Source organism: Piliocolobus tephrosceles, chromosome 1 (assembly GCF_002776525.5).
Source record: "Piliocolobus tephrosceles isolate RC106 chromosome 1, ASM277652v3, whole genome shotgun sequence".
In the NCBI taxonomy this organism is placed as follows: Eukaryota; Metazoa; Chordata; class Mammalia; order Primates; family Cercopithecidae; genus Piliocolobus; species Piliocolobus tephrosceles.
This window is the reverse complement of record NC_045434.1, coordinates 183,162,222-183,184,036: the sequence shown is the minus strand read 5'-3', so window position 1 is coordinate 183,184,036 and position 21,815 is coordinate 183,162,222. Positions and strand designations below refer to the sequence as shown.

Sequence of the window (21,815 nt, the reverse complement as noted above, 5' to 3'; positions counted from 1 at the left end):
TCTGAGCTTCTTGTCTTGCCAAATGATAGTTCTTCTACTTGCTTTCAGGGATGGAAATCACCCACTTGTAGGCCTACTGTTTTCTATATTTGAGCCTAATGGGAGCAGGTGATTCCATATAGTTCATATTCTTTCTCTCATGCCATAGACAACATAATTTTCATTTAGAAAAGTCCAAGGTTGAATACTGGAAATATCTGTGGAGAAATAGAGAACTGAAGAGATGTATAGCTCAAGTAGTCTGTGAAGACCAGCCCACTCCCTGCCTTTCTTAGTCATTGTTGTGTTTAAGTAACAGAATTTGGCACATTTGATTTTACTGCTTAAGTGATATTCAGCTCCTTCTAGGATTGGGGCTTGGCTTCCCCTGGGCCCTTTGTTTTGGTTTTGTATCTTTTTTTTGCCTTGCAGTAGAATTAATTATATATTTTTTAATGGCCTAAAATTGACAGAAGCTTTTATTAGCATAGCCAGCACATTTAATTTCTAGTTCTTGCTCTCTGGCTCACATTTGTAAATCTAATAAGTAATCAGAATTTTACTTTCATTGTGCTGGACTTTATTCTTCACCACTCGCAAAGTTATATTTTGGGCAATGTGTCTGGTACATTTAATGAATTTGTAATGATTTGATATTGAAAAGTGATCTCTTTTGGTTGTATTGCTTATGTAATAAGTTGAAACTCTTCAATCTAATTTGTTTTCTAACCTTTGAAAACCTTTAGGTGTTTGTGGAGATACTGATAGGATATCATCTCTTCACCAAAAAAATCATCCAGATATCTCTCTGACAGTTATTGTCACCATGTTTTTTCCCATAGTTGACTTAGAAAAGCAGAGAGGGTAGGAGGCCAAGGAGAATTGAAGATGTGTTTCATCATAAGAAGTGTTCAGTGTAACCATCTGCTCTGATTTTGATTTAGTTTTATATCTTTTTCAGAGGTGGGAGGGTATTTTCATATTTGTTTTTCCTTTTTTTTTAAATGTTGCATTCATTTCCTTTCCATCTTTTTGTTGTGAATTTCTTGTTCCTCTGTTGTGTCTTTGCCTTGGTTGGTGGCCAAAGGAGCCAGCAGGGCTGAAGACCCTCCGTCTGGTGAGCATGCCCTCCTGGCGCCATACAAACAACGAGGAGCAGGAGGAGGAAGATGATGATGATGTAGTAGGTCCTCCTGGGGATGCCAGCATCCCAGCTGGCACTGCTGGCACTGCAGGGCCATCAGAGAGTCTGAGGTTCTCAAGGTCTCCAAGTAGTTCAGTTTTACCATTTGCCACCTTCTCATTTCACCTGGGAATTTGGGTCCCAAAGACAGTAGTTAAAACTAATTGTGCCTTTTGTCACTGTTAGATGCTTGTGGACTGGGAATTGTTTTTCTTAGCTGAGAAGGGTTGGCACAAAAAGAATAATGGTTTTTGGAGGTGTCAAGTTCCCTTCTGACCTGGAGATCCATAGGTTTCTGGTGGCCTTGCTGTGTTTTCTGAGTCCAGATTGCAGAATTGTGGAAAATTTAGTCGACGGCATGACAATTAATTGCTCACAGCTCCACAGTCCAGACTAACTGGTACTCTCCACCTCTCTGGCCTCTAGGTTCTCATCATACACCCTGTCATTTGTTTTCAAAACAGCCTGTTTGCAAACTCACTGCATGGAGATACACTGGCTTTGCTCAATAATATCTAGTTGCTATAGAGGACAGAGATTTAACTTGCATGTTCTTAGGGTATTTATTTTTGGTGGGGGGTACATATGAGTAAAGATTAGAGTATAAGAGGAGTACATTCTGCCTGCAGGTCCTAAATTATAGTCCAAAATCTTTTTCCAGAAACAAGAATTAGGCAATATCCTCGTTCTCTGTCCTCTTAAAATCATTTTTAAAATATCTTTTGTCTCCCTTCTCATTGCCTTAGAATCTTCCATTTTATAGGCACTATCATCTTCTAGCCATATTCACAATTAGTTTAGCTGAAATGACTGAGAAAAGGTTCTTACCAAAAAGATTTTTCTTAAACCTTTGACTGAAGAAGTTATCCTGTGCCCAGAGAGGCCTTGACATCTCTGTGTACAGATTCTCCTATTTGAGAAGTGTTGCTTAGAAGTGTTGGAGAGTGCCTAGAAGATGCTTCCATCTTTCTCTCTCCATGTTTAGGCTACTTTTTGCCCCTTTTAATTTGGAGCAATGTTTTTCTCTGTGCAGACACCTGCAACAGAGCTACCTTGTATTTTATCAGCCTTTAATTAGTGCCAATTTGACACTTACAAAAAAGTGGATATAACATAGAGTGATATTTCAGTCCAAATTTTAGCAAAATAAAAGCAACATTAGAAATTAAGCAGAAAAAAATGTTCTAGGGGTAGATATCCCTTTCTGCGATACTCAGTAGGCAAAGAGACTGCATTCACTTTCTGACTGGTAATAGTTGAGCCTTGGACAGGGTACCAGAGGCACTGGATAGAGATGGGCTTCTCTCCAATGGGTTGTATGACATCTGGGATTGAGTGACTGGCATAACTTTCTCAGGAGTAATTATGTTGACAGCCCTACACTATCAAAGTTTTGTTTGCTCTGGTTATTTCATGCTGGGGTAAAGGGTGCCCTTCAGTGATAGCTATGTTCCTGGGAAACTGGTTACTTCCTAATTTTTGCCTCCCATTTTGGATTTTTTCACTTGTTTCTTGAGCATATGTAACTTCTCATTTCCTATGGTTAAAAATCAGCTGTTTTTTTTTTTTTTTTTTGAGGTAGAGTCTCACTCCATCTCCCAGGCTGGAGTACAGTACATGATCTTGGCTCACTGCAACTTCGACCTCCTAGGTTTAAGTGATTCTTGTTCTTCAGCCTCCCAAGTAACTGGGATTATAGGCATGTGCCACCATGCCCGGCTAATTTTTGAGGAGCCAATGAAAAGATGGGGTTTCACCATGTTGGCCAGGCTTGTCTCGAACTCCTGGGCTCAAGCAGTCCTCTTGCCTTGGCCCCTCAAAGTGTTGGGGTTATAGGTGTGAGTCACTGCACTTGGCCAAAAATTGGCTATCTTGAGCTCCTTTTGCCATGTTTGTAATAAGGTTGACTCCATCTATTACTGTGCAATATGTAATTGGGACTTTCCACCCTTTCTCTATGATAGCATTTAACTGTGATTTTAGGAGCCATAGAGCCAAAGTCTGTTCCCATTAACCTCACATCCAGAATCGAGTTCTGCCACATGTGACTACAGATGAACCTGAACAGAAGCTGTGGCACTGATTCAGCATTAGTGGTCAAACAGTATTCTGTGTTTGCGAGATGCATAGTGGTACACAAGGCATTTTGGGGACCTCAGAGAGCCTGGTAGAAACACATACAGGCCTGGTCTTAGGGGGTGCTTTATGTAATGCTCCCACGCCTGGCTTCTACTGTGAGGAATTCTTGTGTGGTCCTTTAGTCCTTGAAATAAAAGAGAAAGGGTCTGTATGGTTAAATTGTGTAGCCAGAATTAACATCCCTTTTGTTTGTTTGTTTGCAGCCCCGGGAGAAGGGCAGGATGCGTTTTCATAGGCTGCAGAATGTGCAGATTGCCCTGGACTTCCTAAAGCAGCGACAGGTAAGACCATCACATGCCTTCCCCATTCTTCCAGGCTGTGTTGGCATTGGGTCCCTATTTAGAGATGTTTTTAGTGCCCCTTGTAAGCTCTCAGTAAATGCTAAATCTGATTGACCCACTTCTGAGTCTTAACTTGCTAGCGAGCAATTGTATTCTGGTTAGAGAAATCATTCAGTACTCCTTACACAGAATTTGTGACCTCCTTGAGAGGAAGAATGTTCACAGAGAAGAACATGATGATAAAGATGGAATTTTGTGGACCCACTTTAGGTGGGGGTCAAAATGAAGATGAAAAATAAACTAGAAAAGAGATGGAAAAGAGGTGTAGCATCCAGGAAGAGAGAGGACCAAATTGGTATATTACGGTGAAAATGAGATAAGGGGGTGGTGTGGATTGTTGAATGCCACATCAGATCTGAGAAAAAGTCTAAGTTGTTAAGCATTGATAACTTAAGTGAGCAGTTTAATACAGGAGAAAGATATTTAGAGTTTAGTAGACCTAGATATATGAAGGGAGAAATAAGTTTTTCCTTCCCTAGATGAGGAAGACAACAACCCATTTTTAGACATAGGAAGAGGAGCCAATGAAGAGAGTAAGACTGAAAATGAGCATGAGGAGTATTAGTAGTCACAGAACGTTTCACCAAGAAGATACCTTAATGTTATACTAGTCCAGTTTCTTCTTATAGATAAAGAGACTGAGACCCGGACTGGTAAATGACCTGCCTCAAATCACAAGTCAGAGCAAAGCTGGGACTTTAACTCAGGCCTTCTGACATGCAGTTTAGTGCACCTTCCACTATCCATGCTGCTTTCTACACAGCACCCTTCCTCCTTTGCTTCCTAACTGAGGGAACCAAATCCAGGGATTGATGGATGAGAAGCAGAGCATAACTGGTGTGGCCATCTTTGAAAAAGAAAAGAAAAACATCTCTTCTTCTGAGAGACAAGGAGAATGACAGAGGGAGGGGTGAAGATACAGAGATGGTTTGTGGTAGAAAGAAGATGGATGAGGGAGTCAAAGAGTTCATCTGCTTAGAGTGAGCCATATGGAAAATATTTGGGATATCTAGGGTTGCCAAGCAACAACAGGGTCAACATGACATTAAATGGTATGCATATTTTTGGAGTCAGTTCATTTTTGTCACTCTTACCAGTAATTCTCATTAACTTAGAAAATTCTCTGTTTGCTCTTATAACAATTTACTTCTGATATAACATTTCTTACTTTCTTGTTGTTTCTCTGTTTGCTCCAATGCATTGTAGGCTCTGTGAGGACAGGGAATAAGATCTTAACATTTTACCTTCATCTGTCATAATGAATGGTCCTCAATTGGCACTTAATAAATACTTGCTGAAATAAATTGATAAATGAAAGGTGGTAGGAGAAGTGGAGGTTGCTGAATTGTTTAGGGTACTGGGAGAAAGCAGCATTGAAATGGCTGTGTGTGGAGCTAGAGGAAAAGGGTGGGGCCCTTACTGGACAGGGTTTATGAGAAGAATTGATTAGCTAGAAGTCTAAATCAGGACAAAAAGTGACTTTGGTTACTATGATAGAATGAAAACGTGGCCAAGTAAGAACAGTGGATTCAAAGAAGGGCAGGGAGATTACTAGAGCAGTTCTTGGTAATGGGAAAGTCCAAGATGTAGCTGTGCCGATGGCCAAGGTAGGGAAAAATAAAAGTCATCAGAATTCAAAAGGCAGGCAATTTGTGCAGATAGGGTAATATTTGGGACAACAATATAAATGCTAAATATCCAGGAAAGGTGGTAGATGATGAGGCAGGAAAAGAGAATAGGTGCTAGGTACTGAGGTCATTGAGAAAAAGGTTAGCAGAGATTAGAAGGTGGTTTGGCCAAAGGAGGTAGACTTCACAATGAAAGGGGAAAGCGCTGACAGAGGTAGGACTGAGGAATGTGGACTTGGCTGGTACTGGTAACCCACCAACTGTCGACTGTTGGTGACTAGGAAAACTAAATTCTTGCGGAGGGGACAGGTTTTCCCACTTCTCCCCACTCCCACCGTATAGAAGAGGAGACGAAGATACAGAAAAGGGAAAGAACTTGCCCAGATGTAAGGGAGAAATGAGGCTTCCATTTGAGAAGGTCACTAGGGTCCTTTTGAGATACACAAGTTTCAGTTCAATAGAAGAGATAAAGGGAGGACAGCTGAAGGAGACTGTGTCACAGGACTCTGAGGGTATGATAGAGGAGGCTAACAGAGGTGAAATAGAAGTAGGGTGGTTCGCCCAGGACACCCCCAGTTTTAAAGTTTTAAAGTTCCACATCCCAGGAAATTCCTTCAGTTCCCAGCACACTGGGGCAGTAAGTCAGCCTGGGGAGAGGGTGTGTCAGGGCACATTGTGTTGCGGGGATGAGATTTTAGGAGTAAAGCAGGTGCTGCGGGAGGCATGGCAGTATGGATATCTGTGACAAATGGAGGTGAGAGCAGGCCAAAGACTGGTGAGAGAAGAGAGGCATCTCTCTTTTCTATCTTTCTCTCTCAGAACCTTAAAAAAAAAAAAGGCAAAAAAGAAAGAGAAATCTTGGACCTGATGGCAATAAAAAAGTGACCCACAATACCTTGTGCTTGTGAGATTGCTTTTCTGGTGAGAATGCAAAATGGCATAGCCACTCTGATGACTTCTTATAAAGCTAATTATATATCATGTAACCCAGCAATCCCGCTCCTAGGAATATACCCTAAAGAAATTACTATGCTCACACAAAAACCTGCACATGAATATTCATAATTGCCAAAAACTAGAAATAGTTCACATACCCTTCAATGGATGAATGGGTGAACAAAGAGTAGCATATCTCTATAATGGAATACTACTCAGCGATCAAAAGGAGCAAACTGTTGATTCATGCAACAACTTGGATAGGGATCTCAAGGGCATTATGCTGAGAGAAATAAAAAGTCTGTTTCAAAATGTTGCATGCTGCACTCTGGAAAAAGCAAAACAAGGGATCATGATCATATCAGTGGTTGTCAGGAATTAGGGGTGAGAGTTGGGTTTAACTACAAGGAGGGGACCAGCACAAGGGATCTTTTTTGGGTGATGAAAGTGTTTTGTGGTGGTAGTTGCATGAATCTATACATGTGTTGAAACTCATAGAACTGTACACCAAAAAAGAAATCAGTTTAACTATAAATTAATAATGAAATGATGCAAAAATTTAGTCAAAACAAAAAGTCCTCTCTGAGTCTTGCTTTTGTTTCTTTTTCAGGTGAAACTAGTGAATATTCGCAATGATGACATCACAGATGGCAACCCCAAGTTGACCCTAGGTCTGATCTGGACCATTATTTTGCATTTCCAGGTAGGGTATGTGAAGTTTGGGATTCCTGCTGCTTGATTTGGACATGGTCTAGAAAGTTGCACTGCCTTGCACAGACAGCGTTGAGCCTTCCTTCTCTCTATATGGCAGTGAACAAAGGTGGATGGGAGTTGGAAAGGAAAATTAAGATTGGTCTGGAGACAAGCTGTTGTATCGTAAACCCAGAACTTCCTAATTATTTGCTTAATGAAATGGAGGGATTTTTTTTACCCATTTGTGGTTTGTCCCTGTCCTCAGCAGTCTGATTATTAGAGGTCTGTTTGCTCAGCTGAATCAAAATGAGGCTCTTAAAGGACTCAGAATATGAGGGTTGAGAAAAGCTGTTGGTGTTGATGCTTTAGAAGGGTGGAGTGAAGGTTCATAATCCTGCTCTAATGTAGACTTTTCCTCATCTCTTATAACCTTTAAACAAGCCTCGTTAATTATAATACTTTAGTATCTGGGTTTGTATATGTGCTGGCAAGCACAACCTTGCAGCGGCCATCACACCCAAGAGCATCTTGAATGTTCACATGGTCACATGGCCTTCCTCTTCCTAAGAAGGCAAATCCTTTTTAGATCTGAATTACTCTTGGAAAAGTACAGCCCTATTTTTATAAAAAGGCTGTTCTTTTACATCCCTTTTAGGTCAACCAAACAAAGCTATTTCTCAGATAGCTCTCTGATACCCAGTTGCTGCACATGAGGCTGATGGATTAGAGGGAGCATTTCCTCAGCTAGTGGGAAGAGAAGGCAGGGTCTGACTCCAGGGATGAGGCCAAGGTGACATCCTAGCTGGGGAGTTGGCGCTACCTGCTGGTTAAAGATAGAACAACAGGTGTCCCTGAATTCCTGAGAGAAAAAGCTGAGTGCTTAGCTTGTTTCTTGAGGCTCTAGTTTGGAACCAATGCTGGCAGTCACCAGCATGGATAGGGCTAGGATTGTGTGGTGGTAACATGTATTTTTGTGGAACCACAGAGTATCCTCAGGCAAGCTTTGGGCATGGGGATAACCAGGAACATGAACTTGGCAGGTGTGCCTTGGCACAATGGGAAACTTTGTTGAGCTTTCATGGAGGACTACAGTTATCCCTTTGGAACTCTTCTGAACAGAGGAGCTTTTAGAGAAATTTGTTTGTTTTTTGGCCACAAATCTGCCCTCACTGTGAGTGCCCAATGTTAGTCTCATAGATGTGAGGTAAGGAGAATTTATTCACTGTCTCTATTCACCCCAACTACTACAACTAAATTAATTTTTTTTTTTTTGGAGGGAGTTTCACTCTTCTTGCCCAGGCTGGAGTACAATGATGTGTTCTTGGCTCACTGCAACCTCCACCTCCCAGGTTCAAGCGATTCTCCTGCCACAGCCTCCCAAGTAGCTGGGATTATAGGCACCTGCCAACACGCCCAGCTAATTTATGCGTTTTTAGTAGAGATGGAGTTTCACCATGTTGGCCAGGCTGGTCTCGAACTCCTGACCTCAGGTGATCCACCTGCCTCGGTCTCCCAAAGTGCTAGGATTACAGGCGTGAGCCACTGAACCAGGCCATAACAAATGTTTAAATAGAAAAAACATTTTGTTTTGCTCTTGTTGCCCAGGCTGGAGTGCAATGGCACAGTCTCCATTCACTGCAACCTCTGCTTCCTGGGTTCAAGTGATTCTCCTGCCTCAGTCTTCCAAGTAGCTGGGATTACAGGCATGTGCCACTACACCTGGCTAATTTTGTATTTTTAGTAGAGATGGGGTTTCTCCATGTTGGTCAGGCTGGTCTTAAACTCCCGACCTCAGGTGATCCACCCGCCTCAGCCTCCCAAAGTGCTGGAATTACAGGCATGAGCCACCGCGCCCGGCCAGAAAAAACATTTCCTTGAAACATTTAAAAATTTTATTTCTTTCTATTTACTAGTTTTCAGAATAATTAATTGGTTCCCTAAGATTCTCCAAAGGTGACCAATAATAGTTTCTTTGTTCACCATCAGTTTTTTAAATATCACTGTGACTCATGGATTTTTAAACAGACTTAATGTTGTTCTAATCAAATACAGTTATTCTTCTTCTTAATAAAATCAAATAGCTCCATCTTTGGCTGGAAAGAGGCTTTCACGTTGACTCTGAGTCCTTTGGCATGACCACAGTGGTCTTTGATAATTTCCTTTATTTCTTGTGTGATGAGGTGTTCCAGACTCTTTTTTTATATTTTCTATCCCAAGCCTGAAATTCTTAATTTCTCCTAGGAACTGGTTCTCTATTTATTGACCATAGTCTGAATGCTCCTAGGTTGCGCATTATTTCTTTCTTTCTTTCCTTTTTTTTTTTTTTTTTGAGGCAGAGTTTCGCTCTTGTTGCCCAGGCTGGAGTGCAATGATGCCATCTTGGCTTACCGAAACCTCTGCCTCCCAGGTTCAAGCGATTCTCCTGCCTCAGCCTCCCAAGTAGCTGGGATTACAAGCGTGTGCCACCACGCTCAGCTAATTTTTTTATTATTAGTAGAGATGGGGTTTTACCATGTTGGCCAGGCTGGTCTCAAACTCCTGACCTCAGGTGATCCACCTGCCTCAGCTTCTCAAAGTGCTTGGATTACAGGCGTGAGCCACCACGCCCGGCCGATTGCCCATTATTTCTAGGCTTTTTCTATGGACAGAGCTAGGCAATACTTGTATTATCTCTAAATAACAACAACAAGAAACCAAGCAAACAAACAAACAAAAAAAACCCATGAATTTGTGCTGATATTTCAAATTCAAATTTAGGATTGCAGGGTTTTATTTAACTTATTTGACTTTATATTTCTATCTTTTTTTTTCTTATACTGAAAATCTTGATCTTAACAGTAATGTTGTTACCTACTCTTTTCCTACACACACAGAGATCTGTAAAGTCATATGTATTACTTGTAATATATTTGAATCCAAGTAACAATGTGAATGTTATTGTTAGCAGTATGATTACTTAGAATTTTATTATTGCATTGCAGTTCTTTTTGTCCTTAGTGTATATTTTCTAAGGATGTGCAAATAATTATATTTTATTTTATTTATTATTTTGAAAAAGTAGATGGGGGTCTCACTATATTGCCCAGGCTAATCTTGAATTCCTGGGCTCAAGTCATCCTCCTGCCTCAGCCTCCTAAAGTGCTGGAATTATAGGCATGAGCCACTGGGCCCAGCCACAAATTACTATATTTTAAAGTCACTTGAAATAATTTCTCTCTGTTGTTGTTAAGCCACAAATTCAATACACAATTAGGGTTCATTTGTTTTTATTTGCTTTTAGTTCTGGGGGGTTGCTTTTTTCCTTTCAATTTTACCTTACATTATGTAGATCATTTATATTGTTCCAAAGGGAAATTTTAAAAAGTTAAATACAAATTGTGTTCAGAGAAGTCTAGCTTCCATCTCTGCTCCGTCCATTCTGTATCTTCCCTTTCTCAGTAGTTAGCTAAATGTTTTAAAACACCTTTTTGGTTATAGTTTCTATTGTTTATTTATTTTAGGAAAACGCTCTCATTAAAAACAACTTTACTGAGGTGTAACTTATATACCATCAAATCAGCTTATTTTCCTTGTGTAATTTAATGATTTTTATGAGTTGTACAACCATCACCATAATCTAGTTTAGGGACATTTTCATCATCCAAATAAGATCCTTCTTGTTCATTTACAGTTATTGCCCATTTTCATCACCAGCCTCAGGCAGCCACTAACTTATTTTCTATCTTAATAGATTCACCTATTCTGGACATTTCATATAAATGGAATCCTATGATAGATGGTCTTTTGTATCTGGCTTTTTTCACTTAGCATAATATTTTTTGGTTCATCCATGTTGTGGCACATATCAGTACTTCATTCTTTTTTATTGCTAAATACTCTGTTGTATGGATATGTCATGTATTTTGTTTAAATATTAAGTCAGTTGATAAACATTTGAGTGGTTTTCACTTTTTCACTATTATAAATAAAGTTGATATGTATTCATACCATACCAATCTATGTGGGTTTATGTTTTCATTTCTCTTGTGTATACATGTATATACCTAGGAATGGGATTTCTTGATTGTACAGTAAGCATGTTTAACTTTTAAAGAAACTGCCAAATTGTCTTCCAAAATGGTGTATCATTTTACATTCCTACCAGCAATATATGTGGTTTCCTGTGTCTTCACATCCTCACCAGTATTTATTGTCTGTTGTAGATTATAGCCATCACAGTGAGTGTGAAATTGTATCTCTTTGTGGTTTTAGTTTGCAGGAAAATGTATTATTTAATTGAATTCCACAAACATTGACTGGGAATCGGTTATGAGCAAGGTCTTAGGTAGAGTCTACAGAAGATGCATGGCTAAGTGCAGTGGCTCACACCTGTAATACCAGCACTTCGGGAGGCCTAGGTGGGCAGATCACTTAAGGTCAGGAGTTCAAGATCAGCCTGGCCAACATGGTGAAACCCCATCTCTACTAAAAATACAAAAATTAGCCAGGTATGGTGGTACACGCCTGTAGTCCCACCTACTCAGGAGGCTGCAAAGCATGAGAATCACTTGAACCCGGGAGGTGGAGGCTGCAGTGAGTCGAGATTGTGCCACTATACTCCAGCCTGGGCTACACGAGACTCCACCTCAAAAAAAAAAAAAAAAAAAAAAAAAAAGTCTACTACAGAAGATACAAAATTGAACTATATATGGACTATCTAGTTGAACTTTTATTTTTTAGGAGAGTGGGAACAGACATACCTTAAAATAACTTGACAGAGGTTTAGAGAATGAGAGAGGTATGGGTTAGGATGATGGGACACAGTATGAACTCAACAGTGGGCAGCAGTTACCAGTAACAACTTATTGTAATTATTAATTGACTTTATAATTTCCAGGGCTTTTGACAGAGTCCACTGTTCTTTTTCCTGTTACCAATTTTACAGAAAGGTAATAGCAGCTTTGGCCTAATCTGTCTTCTGCATGCATATTGGCTACCTGCTTTTCTCTGTTATTTCAGCACAGCCAAATGCCTATTTATTTATCTTCTTGTAGGTGGGAACACTGCTCCCAGAATATTTTCTCAGTTTTAACTATGAATTCCTTTTCTTTGCCGTCCTGAGGGCTTGGTTTTTGCCTATATTAGCTAAGTGTTCCGGTGTGTGGGGAGAGGGTCTCTGCTTGTAAAACTTTTGATTGACTGATGAAGGATCATGTGGAGTGCCCCCACCCCACACCCCCAGCCTTGTCTTGCATCAGATTTGGCATGGTATGTCTCTTGCTAGTTTGTCTGTCATTGTAGTTTTCTAGTCTTTTGTTACTGAACATCTATTGGCTGTTCTCACCAAGAACGTGTGCTATGTAAAGCCAAATGGAAATTAATAGTAGAACTGCTACATGTTAGGGAATCAGCAACATTGTTATTATGGTCTGTCTCTGTTATTGGTGTTAATGAAGTAGAATAATGATGTACATGTAGACATGGGTGGTAGTTTTCACCTCAGGGAATATTCAGTTGAAGGAGAAGGGAGAGGCTGGATCCAGATTAAAGATTTGCGACTGCTGATGAGGCTGGTAATATCGATAACTTAATGCAGAGGTTTATGGTTTCTAAAATGCTTTAACACATTTTTTTTTAATGTGCTAAATGGTAGAGGTTCTTTTTAATTTTAATTTGAGTTTTTAGTTTTGAAAATCTCAAATACTCGGAAGAGTATATAACAGATCCTTATGTGTGTAGTTGCCTTCAGAATTTAACAGGTGTTAATTTTGTTGTATTTGCTTCAGGGTTTTTTTTCTCTCTTCTTTAAAGCAATAAAACATCTCAGATACATTCAACTTTCTTGCCCTCTCTGCTCCCCAGGTAAATATTATCCTGAAGTTGATGTGTATCATTCCCATACATGCTTTTGTACATTTACAGCAGATGAGGTATTCATAAACAATATGTACTGTTGCTTGTATGTCTTTATATTTGACACACATAATATCTTTGGTATATCCTTTTTTCCCCTTTTTTCTTTTTTTTTTTTTGAGATGGAGTCTCACTCTGTCACCCAGGCTGGAGTGCAGTGGTGTGATCTCAGCTCACTGCAAGCTCCGCCTCCCGGGTTCATGCCATTCTCCTGCCTCAGTCTCCCAAGTAGCTGGGACTATAGGCGCCCGCCACTTGCCTGGCCAATTTTGTATATTTTCAGTAGAGATGGGGTTTCACCGTGTTAGCCAGGATCTCGATCTTCTGACCTCGTGATCCACCTGCGTTGGCCTCCCAAAGTGCTGGGATTACAGGTGTGAGCCACTGTGCCTGGCCTTCCCCTTTTTTCTTAAACTTTATTTTTGAAGTTTATCTGTATTAATAAAGGGAGACCTGATTTGTTCTTTTTTTTTTCCTTAAGACGAAATTTTTCTCTTGTTGTCCAGGCTGGAGTGCAGTGGCGTGATCTCAGCTCACTGCAACATCTGCCTCCCGGGTTCAGGTGATTCTCCTGCCTTAGCCTCCTGAGTAGCTGGGATTACAGGCATGTGCCACCACACCCAGCTAATTTTTGTATTCTTAGTAGAGACAGGGTTTTGCCATTTTGGCCAGGCTGGTCTGAAACTCCTGACGTCAGGTGATCCACCTGCCTTGGCCTCCCAAAGTGCTGTGATTACAGGCGTGAGCCCCCGTGCCCAGTCTGATTTGTTCATTTTAACTAATTTAATATAACGTAAGTGGTGACCCCTGTAGCTGTGTAACGCATCTATTGTTTGTAATATATTATTTAATTGTGTGAATAAAACATTCATTGCCACAGCGAACATCTGTGCATATGCATCCTTGTGCATATAGCAGAGAGGGTTTTGGGATTGATAACTTTACTGAAATTGCTGGGTTACATACTTTCCTTCAATTTGCGTAAATTTTGCCGAATTGCTCTCAAAGGTACTGTATGACTTACAGCATTGTATTGGGTAACATTTACTACTATTTGACATATTACATGTTTACTTGTTCATTTGCTGCCTGGATGCCCACGTTAGTATGTAAGCTTAACAATGGCAGGGATTTTTGTCTCTTTTGTTCTTTTCTTTGCCTGGCATAGAATAGGCAGTCAGTAAATGTTTATTAAGTGAATGGATTATTTCATGAATTTGATCTTCTCAAAGCTTTGGAGTAGGTAGACCAGATAAATAGGCTGTAATGCCTGTTTTCTTATGCCCATTTCTCAGATAAGGAAACTGAAACACAGAGACCAACTGACTTTTTTGGGTTACACACCCAGATATGATTTCTCGTCTTTTGGCTTTGTCCAAGCTTGTTTTAAGGTATGTGTTAAGATTTATAGTTCGTCTAAAAGATACTATAAATTCTTTGTAGTCAGAATCTGACAAAACTAGTTTTCCAACCCTCAAATGTTTGTTAAGTACTAGTGTATGCCTGGCATTTTGAAATTTTCAAAAAACAGGGAGGTCTTAGCTGGCTAGACTTGAGGTTTACATTTTTGTGCACTTCATGGCACTTGGTTGGCATATAGTTGAGGCACCTCTTGTGTTTGTGGAATGAATGAATGAATGAATGAATGAATGAGTTATTTTGCTTTGGAGTCTTTCACTCTGGCTGTCTCTGTGGGAGACCTGTGGGCAGTAAAGAGTTATCTAGAAAATGCCAAAGGAGAAGGCATAAAGAATATATAGGCCTCAAAGTGTGCTTCCCTAGAAGGCAGCGGGTCTTGTGTTAAGAGACTAGGTTAGAAGAGAAAAGGTCTTGGGGAAAGTTCTTGCAATCAGAGTTAACTTAGTTGAAAATATATCTAATACACGTACTGAAAACTATAGTTTAGCCTATCTTAAACGTACTGTGAACACTTATATTAGCTTACCATTGAGCATTTGGCCAAAATAATGTAACACAAAGCTTGTTTGATAGTAAAGTGTTGACTAGCTCATGTAATTTATTGAATGCTGTACTGAAAGTGAAAAACAGAATGGTTCTATGAGTACTTGAAGTACAGTTTCTACTGAATGCATATGGGATTTCTCTCACCATTGGAAAGTCGAAAAATAAGTTGGACCATTTTAAGTCAGGGACCGTCTATATCTTAGGATCCCCCTGGGGGCTGGGGATGTCTTACAACTTTTAGCTCCAGTAATAAATGGGAAGAAAAGAAATTTGCTGTGGGTCAAGCACTGAGCCAAGTACTTTATGGACATTATCTCATTAACTTTGTCTACAATCCCATTAAGTAGGTTGTAGTATGCACATTTTACAACTAAGGAAACTGAACCATCTAATAAACTAGTTAAGTTACTTAGCTTATGAGCTGGGAAGTTGAACCTAGATGCACCTTACTGAAATCTCTGCTCCTTTCCTAGATCAGTTTTTCTCTGGAGCGGAAGGAAATGAAGGTCTGATTGGTCTGACATATGCAGAAATTAAAAAAAAAAAAAAAAAGACTCACAGAAATAAATTCTCAGAGAAACTCTACAGTAGTAGTAGTCATATTAAGCAGCTATCTCTCTTGCCCCTAAGTTGATCAGTTTCGGGATTTTGGTTTGCTTATATGTCTTTCATAAAATTCAAGTGCAGCTTAAAGTTTCCATAGTTCCAGGTTTCTTCACTGGAGGAGTGAAGGCCTGGTACCTGCCTAGAGAACTTCATATTGTAATGTAAGATTCTTTGTTAATTAAATGATTTACAGTAGTCTGAGTTTCTTTCCCATGCTGTCTTCCCTTATTTCTTGCTATAGTTTGTGATGGCCATAAGGTGGTGCTGCAGTTTTGCAGTCAGCCTTAAGGATAAGGCTTAGGGGAGGAACACCTACTGCAGTTGTGAGGCAGATGGGACATCAAGAGGGTCTTGGCCGGGCGCGGTGGCTCAAGCCTGTAATCCCAGAACTTTGGGAGGCCAAGACGGGCGGATCACGAGGTCAGGAGATCACGAGATCAGGAGATCGAGACCATCCTGACTAACCCAGTGAAACCCTGTCTCTACTAAAAAAAATACAAAAAACTAGCCGGGCGTGGTGGTGGGCGCCTGTAGTCCCAGCTACTCGGGAGGCTGAGGCAGGAGAATGGCGTAAACTCGGAAGGCGGAGCTTGCAGTGAGCTGAGATCCGGCCACTGCACTCCACGCTGGGCGAAAGAGCCAGACTCCATCTCAAAAAAAAAAAAAAAACAACAACAACAAAAAAAAGGGTCTTAGAAGGGATTGTGTAAAAGCTGTTGCTTTAGGGCTTCTTGTTGCTTTCCTTTTGTGGTCTCTTCCTTTTTTTTTTTTTTTAGGTCTCCAGGAAAGATAGTTAAGGCTATGCTAGTGTAAGTCTTTATGGCTTGCGTGGAACCAGGCAGGCTGCTGCTTTCTGCTGTGTGGCCTGGATCCTTTTGGTGTAGAATAAATAACTGCAATAGGAAAGAAACACATATATAATTTTATTCTCCATTCACAGCCCTTTGGATTGTAGTCTTTTCCCATATAGCAGACACTATGATAAAAAAAATTGGGGTGGAGGAGTGTTCACTGATACCATAAGGTGATTTTTGAATCCAACTTTTACAATCTGAAATTCAGACTTCCTGCCCTGCTGCAATGGTAGTAAAAACCACCTGAGCCTCTTTTTAGCAGCTTCTTCTCTTACTCCCAAATGGCAACAAGTGTTATCTCTTTGATTGAGCTCTTGGTCAATGCAGTCTAATTACCAATTCAGAACAGTAGGGGAACTTCTTATTTTACACAACTGGCAACTAAGTACAGATTTCCACTCCTGCAGTAGTTAGAAGAGAGTAGTTGGGGTTGAAATCAAGTCTTAAAGTTAACAGAAGTTCATATTCTGGCTTTGTCACTTACTAGCTGTGTAACCTTGGGCTATTAATCAACTTTCTTAAACCTTAGTCTCTTTTTTCTCTTTTGGAGACAGTCTTGCTCTGTTGGCCAGGCTGGAGTGCAGTGATATATGATCTTGGCTCACTGCAACCTCCACCTCCCGATTCAAGCAATTCTCATGCCTCAGCCTCCTGAATAGCTGGGACTAAGGGCACACGCCCCTGTGCCCAGCTAATTTTTTGTATTTTAGTAGAGACGGGGTTTCACCATGTTGCCCAGGCTGGTCTTAAACTCCTAAGCTCAGGCAGTCCGCCTGCCTTGGCCTTCTAGAGTGCTAGGATTATAGGCGTGAGCCACTGTGCCTGGCCAAACCTCAGTTTCTTTACCCATAAAATATAAAATAATAGTTTTGACCTCATATAGTGACTGTAAGAATTAAATGAGAAAGTCCGTGTAAATAACTTTGCACAGTGCTTGGCACACAGCATGTGCAAAAAATATGTTAGATATTACCAGTGGCAGCATCAATAATTACTATTGAACATTTATGTCAAATATTGTTCATCAGAGACCCTGTTCGTCTGTTGTATTTAGAAGTGGTATTCTTTTTACCAAGCACTCATATACTATACTCAAAACCAACTTCCAGATTTTTCCTGTCTGTGTCATTGGCTGGCAGACTTAACAGATCTTTCTTTTCTTTTATAGGAAAAAGGAGGGAAATAAATGCTCCAGAAGGCTAGATCTTTAAAGTCTGTGTTCCTTTTCTTAACTGTAAGAAGAAGTCTCTGGTTTCTTCAGGTTATAATTTGATGAAAACAATTTTATTGTTTTCTGACCTGAAAAAATTCAGAACATGTATATCTGCTTGATATTTTCTTTTGGGCATCTTGGTGCAACACTTCAAATCTATTTCATTTTGTAGTTCGGGAGCCATAATTGCAGCTTCACCAGCCTTGGTTCTTCTTGGCCTGGCCCTTCCCTTCCCTTGCTGGTTAGTACCAGCCAAGCTGGTTTGCTTTTTCCCTCTTTGATACTATTCTCCTCTTCCTTCCTCCACGTTACCTTCTGCCACGGCCTCTCTTCTTTTTCCCTCGCTTTTCAATTTACTCTTACATTTTCCCTCCTCCTCCTCCTGGCCCTGCCTAGTTTCTCCTCCCCTGGTTTCTAGCTCCTTTTTGCTTTCTGTTTGTGTTACTGAGGGCAGTGCTCCAATTACCTCATATTCGGAGAGAGGAAGCTGCAGCCAATCCGGTTTCTGTCTGCTTTTAGGTCAAGTGATTTCTGAACTGCAGTGAGATGCTTTGAATTTGTCTTGTTGCAGCTCTGAGCCTGTAAGATGGCTGTCTGAATCGGCAGCGGCTGGAAGAGACAGAGAGAGGCGGGGAGGGAGGGAGAAAGAATTGGAGGGATTGCCGGCATAGTGCATGTTTTTAAATGTACATGGAATCCGATGAAGCCAAGGTTGGGATTTCTGTGGGATCCCAGGACTGGCTTAGCTGCGTTTTTGCTGAGATTAGGAGAGGAAGGAAATGGGAAATTCACTGGGCTGTTTTAAGGAGCCGAAAGAGTCAATAGCTATTCCTGAGAAGGCTCCCATATCTCCTAAGAAAAGGGTTCGGTTCAAAAGGAGGTGGAGAGGGAAGAAAATCCCTACTCCAGAGGCATCTCACCAGGAAGAAACCTCGGAAGGAACTGAAGTCATTGAAGAGACTGAAACCCTAACGAAGTTAACAGTGAGTCTCCAAAAGGAAGACGGAGTGGGAAGGGTAGAGCATACTCCCCCAGATACTTTGCTGCCTGGGGACTCAGCCCCCAATTCACAGGTAGTCGATCAGGGGATGATAGTACAGGTAAAGGAGAGATTCCAAGGGGAGGTCCAGACTGCCCACCTTTTGTTAGAGAATGAGTCATCAGTTGCTGGAGGGGTCTGGGATTCCCTGGAAGAAGGGATGACTGTCATTGCTCACCTGCTTGATAACCCAGCAGAAAGGAACTGTGAGAAGTCAGTGAGCCAACTGGTGGAATTTCCTAGGACAGCATCCTGCAGCAGCAGGGCTGTGCTGCTGCCTTTGCAAGGAGAGACTGCAGTGGAGAAAGGAAATATTCAGCTTGGGTTTCGGAGCTGTGCTTTGCTTCGGACAGACTACCCCACTGATACAGGAAATCAAGAACAATTTTCAGAGGGCTGGAGTGTGGAGGAAGGAACCAAGAGTGTTTCAGGTGCCCCTCAGACAGGTTCCTGGATTGCAGAATGTTCCGTTTCTTCATCACTACTGGACAAGCCTGGAGGCCAAAGACGCACGGAGCCTTCCCATGTGGGTCTAGTGCCCCTCCAGGATTCCAGACTGCCTACTTCTCAGAGTGATTTGTCTATCAGTGGCATGACTGTGAGCATTTTGCCCTCCTCCTCTGGCTATGGCAGTGATGGGCCGCACATACACGGGATCCAGCCTAAAGATACAGAACCTGAAAAGAGCTCTACTTCCTTCTCAGAAGAGGATGGCACTCTTTCTCTGGAGGCAAGCCACACCCCATCATGGGGTCTGGAAGAGGTAGGTGGGCATGTTCAAGAGAGAATCAAACTGCTGTTTGGAATCTTGGCCCTCAAACATATTAAAGCTGAGTGTAGTGAGCAGTGAGGATGTTGGTGCCTCTCAAACTCACCCCCATGTGAGTTAGTGTCTGCTAGAGCTCAGCAAGCAGAATCTATTTCAGGTCTGCCCCTTGATACTTGAGTCCAAGACTTGTCTCTGGGGAATCCCTGATTCTGGGTAGCCAAGCGGCATAATTTCTCGAGCTGTCTGGTGGGATTGTCTCTTAAGGTGCAATGCTAGATAGTACTTACTCTCAGGCAGGTCCGTTTACCAGCTTCCCTGCTACGAGAAGTTGTAGTGTAGCACAAGGGATGATGGGGAAGGGCCTACCTGAATCTCTGGAATAAATCTCTGGAATGAATGTGGAAGGGGTCAGGCAGCTATTGTCAGTGTATTTGCTCTTCCCCACAGGAGAGTGATGTTCTTACTAGAGCTGATGCAATCTCGTCCCCGTGGGGAAATTTCTGACGGCAACCCTCATTCAGTATTTGTATAGGTGGAGAGGGCTCATCCTTCTTTGGTTCCTGATTCCAGGATTAGAGGAGAGGGACAGAGTTATCTGGGGATTAGTCGAGAGAGAGAGGGAGGTTAGGGCAATTTGAAGGTTTAAGGCTAGAAAAGTTTTTTTGTGTGTGATTGGACGTATTTAGGGCTTTAATGTGATTTTGTTTTGAGGAATATATTGCATGGATGGTGCTGCTGGTGGTAGTGGTAATGGCAGTTGCTGTGAATGTTTTAAAGGTCAAGGAGCAAGTGAGAATTCAGAGATCTGAACACTGAGATAAGGACTCAGCAAGACCGTGGGTAGCACAGCATCTGGCATGTAGGCGTGTGATTGTGTAGGTGATCAAAGTTATAATTCACCAATGGCTAAAGAACTTTTACTGGCGTGTTGGCCTCTGCAGCAGAAGAAATAAAAACATTAGGACCTCAAAGGGCAAAAGGTATAAAATGAGGTAGGGCACTTTCCTTGCCTAGATGTGGGCCACTGATACTGTACAGAGGCCCTGATGTTTGCAGAGTAGGGGTATGGTCCACCTACTGGTGCCCTGCTTATCACTAGCAGCATGAGGCTGAGGATAGATACAAATTCTAAGCTAATCTGTGCCTAAAATTTCCTCTTTGGGGATAAATTTTCCCCACAGACAGCCCATCTTAATGCCCTCTGTTATTAGAGTTTGGAGACTCCCAACATCTTGAAGAAAAAATGGCCATTGAAAAATGTCTATTTTATGGATGGGCAAGAGGTTTCTTGGGCCTCATATAAAAATGGATATGTGTGGGGGGGAATATGATAGTTGTGTTATGGTAGGAAGGACGGCAGTGAAACTACTGGGATATGGGGTACATGAATGTATTAAGTTATTCTCGCATTGCTATAAAGAAATAACCTAAGGCTGGGTAATTTACAAAAGTAAAGAGGTTTAATTGGTATACGGTTCTGCAGGCTGTACAGAAAGCATGATGCTGGCATCTGCTCAGCTTCTGAAGAGGCCTCAGGAAACTTGCAATCTTGGTGGAAAGCAAAGGTGCAGTAGGCATGTCACTTGGCTAGAGCAGGAACACGAGGTTGTGGATGGGATGTGCCACACACTTTTAGATGACCAAATCTCATGAAAACCCACCCACCCTCATGAGAACAGCACTAAGGGGATGGTGCTAAACCATTCATGAGAAATCCACTTTCATGATTCATGATCCAGTCATCTCCCACCAGGCCCCACTCCCAATATTAGGGATTACAATTCAACATGAGATTTGGTAGGGACACAGATTGAAACCATATCAATGAGTATTTGGGTTTCATCAGATAAAAAAGAATGTCAGAGTAAACTTTTATCTTGTAAATGTTGGAACAGATAGAGTAGTTGGGGGTAAAATCAACTGTGGAACTGATTGTTGTACAATTGGCATTAAAATTGGAATTGTGTAGTCATCATAATATTTTAGGACACATGCTTGTAACTGAGTGTGAGATTTTCAGAAATTTGGCATGTAAAGTGAACTCCTAGTAAAATCAATCCTAGATAATAGACCGTAGATAGCAATGGCACCTTTGGGGCTGGATCTCCACACTGGCAAGGGAATGTTCTGCATGAGTCTCTGAGGAGTCTTAAAGAAAAGATTGGTAAGAGAAACCTTTGGACCATGATCTGTAGTGTGACCATATTGGCAGCAGTATGATTCCTTTGCTGTTCAGTATGATTCAAATTGGCATGCGGCATTTTCTGGGTAGCCAACCTCTGCATCTATTCCTTCTACCTTTTCACTGCAGACACAGTTATACTACTTACATATAGCCAAGGCTGAAAAACTAAGTGACCAAGTCTCAGCTCAGACACCTGGCATATTTCCAGGTTTTGTGTCCATCGTGTGATACAGGGACCACAGACTCACCATCCTATATGACTGATAAGTAACTTCTCAAGATAAGGGTGACATTCCTTCAGAATGAAAGTCCTTAAGGCCAAGAGGCCACAACTCTCACTAGTCTCTGAAGGAACTGTCTTCAGGGAGCTGCTCCCCTCCCTAACACGCTGTT

At 41.4% G+C, this 21,815-nt stretch overlaps 1 protein-coding gene across 1 annotated transcript in view; it reads left to right on the top strand.

Annotated features, from left to right (window-relative positions):
- The window catches only part of LOC111529566 (microtubule-actin cross-linking factor 1), a 283,418-nt gene that overhangs the window by 42,282 nt on the left and 219,321 nt on the right, over nucleotides 1-21,815 (top strand). Inside the window, exons 4-5 of the mRNA XM_026455708.1 lie at nucleotides 3,505-3,582; nucleotides 6,817-6,909. Of these exons, the coding sequence (XP_026311493.1) occupies nucleotides 3,505-3,582; nucleotides 6,817-6,909 (171 nt within the window). The remainder of the gene's footprint in view (nucleotides 1-3,504; nucleotides 3,583-6,816; nucleotides 6,910-21,815) is intronic.